Genomic DNA, 10772 nt, shown 5'->3' with positions numbered 1-10772 from the left:
CCCACCCCCACCACCGCCACCTCCACCACCTCCAGCTTCACCCCTCCGCGGGGTAGGGAGGGTGGTCCGGCCGTGGGGCGGGAGGCTGAGCTGGGGAGGGGGTGCCCCGCGGGAGATCACTGCCGGTAGCTCGGGGTCGAGGCCTTCGCCTTTACCTCGGGCCGCGGCTCGGCTGGAGGCGGTGCTGGGGTGGAATGGGGGGGGTTTGGGGCCCCCCGTCCCGTTGCTGTGGTGAAATGGGAGGGTTTCGGGCCCTAGCGCTACCGCGTCGCGGGGTCATTCATGCGGGAAGGGGCCTCAGGTGCACAGTGCTCGGGTTCACAGTGCAACCCGCTGAAAGCAGGGTCAGCTCTGAGGTGGGGCCGAGGTGCTGGAGGCTTCATCCCTTCTGGCCTCGAAAATCTCCAGGGATCGGGACGGCACAGCCTCTCTGTGCTGCTGCTTGACTGCCCTCATGGTGAAAAAATCATCTTTGGGAAAACGGTACTCGTGTGCGCTAGGTAGGGACCAAACAGTGAGGAGTGCTACTTTCTCCTTGCACAACGCTATAGTCGGGAGGCTTTAAAAATCCCTTTTTTTAATCTAGAAGTGTTACAGGCATAAATATTCTCGTGGTTTCTTCGGTGGGATGTCAGAGTTGTGAAGTTTTTCCACTGATTTCCATCATGACTTCAATTGAGTTACAAACTCTCTGTCTCAGTCTTTAGATAACCGCTTTTCCCCGCAAGTCTGATGCTTTGAGGTTCGTTTTTTTTGTTAGCAAGCTGCTTCCATGCAACACCAAATGTAACCCTGGAATCAACCTGTTGGAGTTTTTTTTTTATAAAAGTTGATTGGACTATAACTTCGTAGAACTTGTGTATATGAAACTGTAACTCTCGTTCACCTTTGCCTACTTCCCTGTAGTTTGTCAAGTCTCAGAGCCTTTCTTTTACTTAATGGGTAAGATCCTGAAATTAATAGTTCTTTGTCGAGCAATTTCCCTTGTCTCAACAATACTTCTAGCTCGCTGAGTATAATAATGTAATTAAGATTAAATTAATCCAGTGGTTTTAGTCAGGGTAAGAAAAGAAGAATGTTATGATAACCACTCTTCCATACTAACTTGCTGCTTAAGAGGTTGAATAGAGGGATTCAGAAAAATTGTATTTGCCTGCTAACTGCATGAAAGGAGGTACTGAAGAGATTTTTATAAAGGACTAATATCGCAATCACTTTTTTGTACAGAGCGAAGTTCACTAGAGGGTCAGCTTTTTTGATAAGAAAACCAATGTGTTTTCTGTCAATGTCTTCTGTTTGTTTGTTTGTTTGTTTAAGGAAGAAGTTTGTGGTGTGAATAATATTTCGTGTTCCAGAGATAATCAGTGTCTGTAACAACTGATTTTTTTTTTTTTTTCTCCTTGACTTGTCCTGATTGTAACTCAAGGATTTGCACAAAATGCTTCAATTAGTATGTTCAGGATAGCAAGTCTATATATGCTTATATATTGTCCTGAATTGGAGTCTTCTCATTTGTAAGATTTCAAAATATTACCGTGTAAGTAAATGCTATTCGATCAAAGAGGAAACTGAAACAGAGATCACAACTTGTCTTTTCTCAAAGCAGTGTAAGGCCAATCCACAGCAACCGGTAACTGCTGTACCTTATTTCACAAGGCCGTGCTGAAACAGGAATTTGTGCATGTCCTTTAACATCGTTGCCAAGGGTTTTATTCCTCCCTGGGCAGCAGCAGTACTTGAGATGTGGCCTCTTTGCAGGGGACTTAGGCCATGGTGGTCTAATTATCGTTTATCTTGGAAGTTGTTTTTTTTTTTTTCCCTCAGAGCTTTCTTTTGCCTTTAGTTTTAAAGCCTGCATTAACTGACATCCTTTAAATCTGAAATTGGGCGGGAGCGTTGATCTGCTGGAGGGTAGGAAGGCTCTGCGGAGGGACCTGGACAGGCTGCATCGATGGGCCGAGGCCAACTAGATGAGATTCAACAAGGCCAAGTGCCGGGTCCTGCACTTCGGCCACAACAACCCCATGCAGCGCTACAGGCTTGGGGAAGAGTGGCTGGAAAGCTGCCTGTCGGAAAAGGACCTGGGGGTGCTGGTCGACAGCCGGCTGAACATGAGCCGGCAGTGTGCCCAGGCGGCCAAGAAGGCCAATGGCATCCTGGCCTGTATCAGCAATAGTGTGGCCAGCAGGAGTAGGGAAGTGATCGTGCCCCTGTACTCGGCCCTGGTGAGGCCGCACCTCGAATACTGTGTTCAGTTTTGGGCCCCTCACTACAAGAAGGACGTCGAGGTGCTGGAGCGTGTCCAGAGAAGGGCAACGAGGCTGGTGAGGGGTCTGGAGAACAAGTCTGATGAGGAGCGGCTGAGGGAACTAGGACTGTTTAGCCTGGAGAAGAGGAGGCTGAGGGGAGACCTCATCGCTCTCTACAACTACCTGAAAGGAGGTTGTAGCGAGGTGGGTGTCGGTCTCTTTTCCCAAGTAACAAGCGATAGGACGAGAGGAAATGGCCTCAAGTTGCGCCAGGGGAGGTTTAAATTGGACGTGAGGAAAAATGTCTTTACTGAAAGAGTGGTTAAAGATTGGAACAGGCTGCCCAGGGAAGTGGGTGAGTCCCCATCCCTGGAAGTATTTAAAAGACGTGTAGATGAGGCGCTTAGGGACATGGTTTAGTGGGCATGGTGGGGTTGGGGCGACAGTTGGACTCGATCTTAGAGGTCTTTTCCAACCTTAATGATTCTATGATTCTATGAAAAAAGAAAGCATGTGTAATAGGGGGTTTTTTTAAGCTGATAATGATGATGTTGTTGTTCTTGCTCCGAACCTAGTTCTAACTGCTCCACAAACAAGCCTGGTTGCTGTCAGATGTGCTTCTAAGAAAACTGGAGGCAGCTCAAAAAATTTAGGTGGCCGCAGCCCTGGGAAGCGCTATGGATTCAAAAAAGTGGAAGGTAGGTCTGAGTATCTGCTGAGTCTTATTTGTGTTTCATTGCATTCTTCACAGCTTCTGCCCTGGTACGGGTGTCAGTTGTTGAGCATTTCAGTAGGAGGTGGCCAGCGCGCTCTTCCAGGAGAAAGGAAAGGGGAGGTTCAGTGAAACCTCGTGATCAAGGGTAGCTGGCGGGAGGGCAGGGTGAGTCAGCCTCCCTCGCAGACAGGCCCACGAGCGGCCAGCCGAAATTGCCTACAGAAAATGTACTTTGATTGCAACTTTGCTGCCCTGGAGAGCCTGGGAGGAGGGTACGCTGTGGGACACCTAATAACTCAAGTGCACTTTCCCCTGTGCACTTTTTGAAAAGCTGGGCATTTTCAATGTTTACAAAGGGGAGAATGATGAGGCTTAGCAGAAGCCAAAGTACAGATTCTTGCAGCTGAGTGCTTAATAATTATTAGCTTTGCTGATGAAAACATATCAATAATAAACAGTAATAAACAGTAATAAAACAAATGCCTTCAGCAACCACAAAATGCTCTGTACCCTAGAAGTAACCTTTTCAAAGACTAGAATTGCTCTTTGCCATTGTATATCAATTGCCCTTTATTTCCTGCTAACAGCATTTTTGTTTAGATGCTTTTAACATTTGAAGTAATTTTTCCTTAGAAAATTCCCCCAGAAAGCTGGGTTTTGTAAGTCCTGGAACCATTTGTGTTCTGCCAGGGCTTCGGGGAGCTCTGTTTCTCTGCAGTCTGACTCTGTCACTCTGTTGCAGGTGCATTTGTGCACGCAGGCAATATCTTGGCTACGCAGCGGTTGATACGCTGGCATCCAGGGGCTCATGTAAGTTGCTTTTCCATCTCTCCCTTGGTTCTCAGAGAACAGCAGCCCGCTACAGAGTCCTGTACTCAGTGCCTCCTCTCCCTCAAGCTAGTTTTTAATGCTCTTCCCTATATGCTATATAATCCTGAAATTGGGTGTCATTACCTGGTATTTCTTAGTCACAGAGCCTGCTCAGAGTCACACCTGTGCCCACGTGACTGAGGAAAGGACTGAAAGTTATGGATATCCCCAAACACTTCTGTGTTCTTGTGCTTCAGGGTAGAATCGGTATCTTCTCCCTTGTAATGAGCACCATTGCGTACTGACTGCTGGAAGCAAACAGCATGGTCGTCTTTTATTTTAAAATACAAAGCAACAGATGCTGTTGAAGCCAGGTTATCAAACGAGGCAGACCAACGATCAGATCTGCTTTAGTGGTGGACCTCCAGCCTTTGCTTGCTAACACTTCTCATCCTCCCCCAGGTGGGGATGGGCCGTAACAAGACACTCTACGCCCTGGAGGATGGGATTGTGAGATACACCAAAGAGGTCTACGTACCTCCGCCCCGCAGCAGCGAGAGCAGGGAAGTGATCTGTCGTCTACCCAAAGGAGCAATTCTTTATAAAACCTTTATCAATGTTATCCCTACCGCAGAAGTAGGAAGCTTTAAACTGGTCACCATGCTCTGAGCCTCCTGCGTCATGTAGGGACGGGTGGGAAGGAGCGGCTGGGACAGACCACTCCAGCTGGACTGGCATCCGAGGACAGGAATAGTCTAGCTCTGAAGATACCAGTTTAGGACTTTTTCTTGCTCCTAAAGCACACGTGGTCAGTGTTCAGGCACTGGGATCACCTGCTGGCGTTTGTAAGAGTGTTTAATAAATGCTGTGGGGCTGCTGAAGGTCTTGGCTGTTCATAGAATATGTTACTTACATATTCATTTAGTATCGAGCTGCCTTACTCTGCAGAACCTGTTCCGTCGTGCCGCTGGATGAGTTCTCTCTACAATCACTCTTACGTCAGTACTTGTCCCACTAATAATTCCCTCTATCTATTTTTATTCATTTTTAGACATTACTGTTATAGTTGTATCTTAATTCAAAATACTGCAGAACAGATCATTTTCCATTTGCACCTAACTGCATCCCAGAAAGCTAGTTTTTTTCCTTCTATCTAACTCACCTCAATGATTAACTCAAATATCTGAAAGTGTTTCATTTACTAGCCACGTGAGGCAAGTTCACACTTGTAAAGCACACTCGTGACTAATTTTAGGGTGCCTGGTATTTGAAGCTCAGCGGCTGGTGGTGTATCACAAAGCCATAATCCAGAAGATTTATCCTTTTCTCTTCCCCGAGTCATTCCGTGACATTTTTGAGCTTATGTTGCTCGAAAGAAAGGAGCCCAAATGCCCTGTGGCCAAACTGATCTCATTTTATCTACAGGTTTGTAAACAATTTGAGACATTGGCTCTGCAGTAGAAAACAGGTTATCAAAATTGGTGGGTGTTGACGCCAGTAGAAAACAGGTTATCAAAATTGGTGGTGGAAGGGCACCAGTGTTGATGTTATTAGATTGTCTGCTCTGCAGAAGACGACTAGGAAGACTGGGTCAGCCACACGTCCACCTTTGCTTTACGTTCTTCATGGAGACCACCAGCTATTATTTTGTCCATGCTTCTGTCCTTTCCCAGCTTGCACATCCAGTCACACGGTTCATCTCGGTGGTCGCTATTTGCATACAGCGGGTGACACAGCCCCTGTAGCCTCTCTGAATCTACCTGAAGTCCATACAAAATTGCTCTCAGTCACAGATGACCGTTGCTGTGAGAGCACACAGCGATGCTGCGATGCAGGTTCATTCTGCCGCTCACAGGTGAGGATCCCCACCTGGTACCCAATACACCAATAAAGTAAAACATTTTACAACCTAAGAAGTAAGTGAAGTAGCACAACGTGACCACTGTCCGAGGTCTGATCCTTGGCACGCCAGGCAGTGCTTGCCTCACAGAGGTATGATAACAGCAGCTGCCTGGAGGAGCTCTGCCTGAGCAGACCTTCACCTTGGCTTTGCCCCTCGTGTAGAAGCAAGCAGCTGGTCCGTCACCTTTGGTAACGGTACGTTTGCCAAAGAAGAGCGAGCGGGCATCCCTGGTTGCTCTGCTCAGAGTGCGATACCTGGCGGTGGCTCCGTGGTTGTCCTGGTGCTGCGGGAGGGATGTCTCCGCTGGCTGGGTCTGACTTGCCTGTGTCTCGGCTGATTGCGGAGGTCTGAGGTTCGGCTGTTCCCTGCAGACGAGAACGATGTCACAGGCACTTCTGTCGCTGACGCCACAGGAAGAAGCAGTACGTGGAGGCCGAGGCCTTATACGTCCGTGTTTCGCTGAGTTTGGCAGCTGAGAGGGGCCTGGAAAGGGTCTGGCACACCACGTCTGTCCAAGGTCTCCGAGCTTATTACTGTTCCTGAGAAAGCTGGAGGATGCCTCAGAGCATGCTCGTAGGGAGGCGGCATCTATTGAGGGGAGAGGAAGAGCATTACAGATGATCAGAAATAACCAGATTATCCCACCTCTTCTTACAGAGCGGCTGACAGGGCTCACAACCACCACCAGCCTGAAATTAAATTCCTGCAGTCCTCAGAGCAGTGAGCTGCTGGCTAGATGAACACTTGGAAAATGAGTTCTTAGCAGCAGTTTGCAACACAGCAGGGCAGGAATCCACTGGAGAGGCACATTCCACCCGCTCCCCCCTCACACTCTCTGTGCTGGGCTCCTGCTCTTCCCTGTCCCCCTTCAAGGACTTGTCACTACTTGTCACAAGGCCAGAAAAGACTTGACTTTTGTTAAAACGGAACTGTTGTTTGCTTTCCTTTGACCAAGGACCAATTACTGGGATTTATACAAGCACCTCCAAACCAGGCTTTCTACCCAGGTTTTGTTAGCAAGCACAGCAGCAGAGAGGAACCGCTGGGCTGTCGTTACGTCTATGTTGTCAGAGCTGGGCTAGCTTTGTCCCCATAAGAAGAGACGGGAGTGGCACAGGGATGTTGTGGAAGAGCTCTCATTGCAGTTCCTCAGCTGCTCGTCCTTGGGGGCTTTACTCTCCTGTGCCCTCGGTGCTCTGGTTTCAGGGCAGGTATCGTTAGTTACAGCTCCAAACACCGAGCAGCAAGTGCTGACTATGCCAAACTTTACGGTGCAGCTTTAAGAGCCCAAAATCCAGGTAAATCAGTGAACCTTTAGTGCTCTACTCTGGGTTTCAAATGTTTCTGTCCTGCTTTAGTCAATGAGGTCTCTTTGTTCAACAGGAGCCTCTCGGGCCGCTGCCACAGGACCTACTTGGCAGACGCACTCGCTTTTCTCTATTCTGTTGCAGGAGTGCAAATCTTAAATGCCGTAACAGGCAAAGCCTCCTGCTTATAAATAAGCCATAAACACTTCAAGGTAATAGCGAGGGGCCTCCCAGAGGTGTCCTGCAGGGAGAAGGGAGCAAGAAACCGTGGAAGCCTTACAGATCTAAAAATAACATTCCCAGCTTGGGCTTGTACCAAGCAGATGATCTGAAGGGCCTGCCCTTTCATCAGCAGCTCTACCCTGCCTCCTGGCACAGGCATTTCTGCAAACGCACGGGGAGAGATCGATCATTAACCAGCACAAATGTACACAAAAGGAGCCTCCTGGTACACTTTGTGCCCTTCCCAGAGATAAAGGCTATCAGAGAAAGGCAATCGCAGAGAACAGAGTCCTTAGCTACTGCAAATTGCTGAAGCAAGACCCAGATACAGACCGGAGGGGGGACTGCCCCCCGGGCCTCTGCCAGCACCCTCGTGCAGGGGAGGGAGAGCTCACCTCCTGGGAGGGCTCTGCCCACAGCCCAAACCTCTCGGCAATCATCTGATGGATTTCCCTCTGGCGATCTTTCTTCCGCACGCTCTCGTAGCTTGGCAAGCGGGGCTGCTCCCAGGAAGGGAGCTGGTAGCTGCTGGGAGGTCCGACGCAGAACAGCTCGTCTCCCTAGAAATGCCCAGCCCGGAAGAGAAAGGTCAGCGCGGCAGTGGCTCTCTTCGCTGGAAGTTCATGGCCTGGTGCCACCTCAAGTTACTTCAGGGTTCAAAGTTGTGGGTGCCCTTCCTTGGACCCCGAGAGAGGAAATCCTCCCTCCCGGGAGGTAATTACACCACGACCTGCTTTGCAAATCCCAGGCCCCGAGGGATCTGCCTGGCACTTCATGCCCAAACACCTCAGGGCACCGTGGTGTCCTCTGCAGTATCCCTGCCCCCCACGCCCTCCCCCAGGTTTTTACATACCAACAGCACTTCCCAAAGTTGCTCCTGCTGTCCAGCACCTTCTCCCTATGCCCCAGGTCCCCATAACCAGGATCTTTGCTACCGTTTCCCTCCCAGCTCCCATCAGGGACCCAGCCGTCACCTGCACGCCAGGGTTCTCAGCAGCGCTCTCCAGCCGCGACGCTCCGCACTGGGGACCCACCAGCCGCTGGCTGCTGCTGAAGTAGGGCGGGGGGCAGTCCTGTAACGAGGGGTCAGGGAGGAGGGCGTGAGCAGAGCCGAAATCCCTCACATCCTGCCCGGCAGCGAGCGGAGCTCAGCCAGCTCACTCGGGACAGCCTGGGAAGCGGGACTCTGGGCGGGGAGGGGGGAGAACCGCTACCTCTGCCCATTTGGCTCATGCGGCTCTTGCCGCTGGCAGCCACCCTCCGCCTGCCTGTTTACCGACACCGACAGCTCGGGCACATCCTCACCGGGCAGCGCGGGACCCGCTCGAAGGGCCCAAGCCAGCTGGCGCCGCTACGCAGCACAGCCGGAGGGACAGCAGCCTGGGCCCAGGGCAGGGTTTCATTCAGACTCGGCAGAACCATCTCTCTTTGGGGGACAACAAAAAACCAGCCCAACTCTTCCGCTAGTGTAGATAAGAGCTCCATCACGTGCTCAGAGTTACAGAATTTGTAAACGCTTATCTACCGAGGTAGTCGTTTCAGGATAATGTAGCAAGCAAATCTGCAGAGCAATAGCTGTTCTGCTCCCGAGCAGTCTTGCTCCAGTTAAACTCGATTCCCTGTCAAGGTGTTGAGCAACAGCAGAGATCCCTCTCGTGGAGAGCAGCCCCTCGAGCCAGAGCCAGGACTGGAGCTGGGGGACGTTCCTCGCTCTCAGAAAAGCCCCATCTCTGCCAGCAGAAAACAGTCCAGAGACTCCCAGAGCAACCAGGGACTCCCAGGGGGAACTGCGAATGACAGATTCGCTTTTGCTCTTAACAACCGAGGAACCGTTCGTCTCGGCCCTACGGCGCAGTTACAGAAGCTGCAGGAAACGGGGCTGGCTGGGGCTGCAACTGTTTGTTTTAATAACTGATTAGCAAAACCAGCGCAACTACACCTGCTTGAAAGCTGCCTCACACCACTACAACTGCTTCACTTTTTCTGGTGGAAGTACGTCCTAGATACGTTCCCTTTCCATATATAGTTCTTCGCATCCACATCCATCTGTCCGCACAGCCTTTTGCTAAAGGCAAGATGCCTTCTCCTTTAACCACCCGCCCACCACGAGCCAGGCCCAAGCACGGCGAAGGCTCCGCAGCTCACGGCACACCCTGCACAGCCTTGGGGAGCAGCTCTGCAGGGCGAGGAGCGCGGCGTCCGAGCCCTCTCCCCCACGCGTGCCACGGACAGGGAATGGGGAGGAAGAGGGGGAAAGGAGCAGACGCAGCGAAGCGGGCAGGGGACACCAGCAGCGCAGCCCATTCCCACTGTGCTTTCTGCTGGGGACTTCCCAGCCTGCGCTGACTGTTAAATTTGCCTTTCGCGGCACAAGGCTCTCTGTCCCCTGCTCGCCGAGGCTGGAGGCCCCCTCTTCTCCCAGGGACTCTGCAGCAGCAGCCACAGCCCTCCCCTGAGCAGCCATCCCTGCGGCCTTTGGAAGCCGAGCTTTCCCCAGGCAGCCACCACCACAAAGGCAGCGCTGGCTGAACCACGCTGCTCTTTATCCATCACCACTCTCCCACTTGAAAGCCAGCCCCAGGAAATTACAGATGCAAGCGAAAGGGCTTTGTCTCTCGCTGCTCGGCACCTGGGAGCTGTGCACAAGAGAGCCAGTTGCCGGGGATGCAAGCGCTGGCGAGCGGCATTGTCTGCCTTCGCCCTGAGCTTCCAGCCCCCTTCCCCGCTGGGCTCCTTCCCTGTAAAACAGAGCCCGGCCCCGCACGCAACTGTGCCGGGGGAGGAGGACATCCCTCCCGAGCTGCACGGGGAGCTGGGGAACCTGCTAGTCTCAGGCCTTGGAGATATTACCCCGGCGGCACAGCCAGGCAGGGCTGGGTGGGTGGATCTCTGGGGTAGAGTGGGAACGAGGAGGAGGCAGAGCCCCGCTCCGCTCGGAGGTCCCACGTCCACCAGCGAGCCCAGCCAGGCTGCAGGAGGGGAGCCCGGCGATGCAGCCTCGCAGACCCCAGCACAAGGGAACAAGAGCTCGGGGGGCAGCCGGGGACTCGCAGGCAGGAGGAGGAGAGGGAGGACACTCACATACTGGCTGGGGGTCTGGAAGAAGCGGCAGGAGCAGAGGAACTGGCAGCACATGGGGTCCCGGTGGTACAGGAGCAGCAGCAGGACGAGGACCGCCACGATGAAGACGGAGGTGGACACCGCTGCCAGGGGAAGGGAGAGGAGGCAAATGAGCTGGTGGCCCGCTGGGTCCGTGGGCCTCCCTGCCGCCTCCCCGTTCGCCCTCCGGGTGTCTCGGCAAAGAGCAGCCTGGAAAAGCTCCAGAGAAGCCGGGTTCGCCCGCTGCCCATCCCGAGGACGCCAAAAGCCCCGTCGTGCCCAACACCTCTCTCTCCCTACGAGACCAGGGACAAGCCGCAGAGCCAGAGGGGCTCAGCCCCGTCCTGGACCCAAAACAACCCCCGGACCCCTGCAGCAGGGACCAGCCCCCGCACAGACCGCGGTCCCGGCGCCCTCCCGCCCGGGGCCGGGGCTCCCGGCTCGCACTCGGCACCGGGCCGGTTCGC

The 10772-nt window shown here is 52.7% G+C and overlaps 3 protein-coding genes across 5 annotated transcripts in view; 1 reads left to right on the top strand and 2 right to left on the bottom strand.

Moving 5' to 3' along the window:
• The window catches only part of EME1 (essential meiotic structure-specific endonuclease 1), a 5012-nt gene extending 4728 nt beyond the window's left edge, over positions 1-284 (bottom strand). The window contains exons 1-2 of the mRNA XM_009279707.2: positions 265-284; positions 6-90 (exon numbers count right to left, since the gene is read on the bottom strand). Of these exons, the coding sequence (XP_009277982.1) occupies positions 6-90; positions 265-284 (105 nt within the window). The remainder of the gene's footprint in view (positions 1-5; positions 91-264) is intronic.
• Positions 285-439: 155 nt separating this feature from the next.
• Positions 440-4655, top strand: MRPL27 (mitochondrial ribosomal protein L27). Of its 3 annotated transcripts, none has more exons than XM_019472184.1 (4): positions 440-500; positions 2825-2947; positions 3707-3774; positions 4237-4655. In XM_019472184.1, exons 1-4 carry the CDS (start codon positions 455-457, stop codon positions 4441-4443), a joined length of 444 nt encoding a protein of 147 aa, XP_019327729.1. In that variant the 5' UTR covers positions 440-454; the 3' UTR covers positions 4444-4655. The 3 variants fall into 3 exon arrangements, with proteins under 3 accessions (XP_019327729.1, XP_009277936.1, XP_009277935.1); XM_009279661.2 differs by lacking the exon at positions 440-500 and adding an exon at positions 922-942; XM_009279660.2 differs by lacking the exon at positions 440-500 and adding an exon at positions 1150-1174.
• A 631-nt stretch (positions 4656-5286) lies between these two features.
• The window catches only part of LOC103899270, an 8488-nt gene continuing 3002 nt past the window's right edge, over positions 5287-10772 (bottom strand). Inside the window, exons 2-5 of the mRNA XM_009279706.1 lie at positions 10288-10409; positions 8181-8279; positions 7602-7766; positions 5287-6265 (exon numbers count right to left, since the gene is read on the bottom strand). Of these exons, the coding sequence (XP_009277981.1) occupies positions 6119-6265; positions 7602-7766; positions 8181-8279; positions 10288-10409 (533 nt within the window). The 3' untranslated portion in view covers positions 5287-6118. The remainder of the gene's footprint in view (positions 6266-7601; positions 7767-8180; positions 8280-10287; positions 10410-10772) is intronic.

This window comes from Aptenodytes forsteri, unplaced genomic scaffold, assembly GCF_000699145.1.
Source record: "Aptenodytes forsteri isolate BGI_AS27 unplaced genomic scaffold, ASM69914v1 Scaffold563, whole genome shotgun sequence".
NCBI classification, from domain to species: domain Eukaryota; kingdom Metazoa; phylum Chordata; class Aves; order Sphenisciformes; family Spheniscidae; genus Aptenodytes; species Aptenodytes forsteri.
Note: the sequence above shows the minus strand (reverse complement) of the source record. Positions and strands in the feature narration are given on the sequence as shown.

Bases quoted from the DNA above. Each gene is read 5' to 3' on its own strand.
- MRPL27 (XM_019472184.1), top strand. From the start codon at position 455: ATGGTGAAAAAATCATCTTTGGGAAAACGGTACTCGTGTGCGCTAG. The intron at 501-2,824 runs GTAGGGACCAAA...CTCCGAACCTAG, and splicing joins ACGGTACTCGTGTGCGCTAG to TTCTAACTGCTCCACAAACA. The intron at 2,948-3,706 runs GTAGGTCTGAGT...ACTCTGTTGCAG, and splicing joins TGGATTCAAAAAAGTGGAAG to GTGCATTTGTGCACGCAGGC.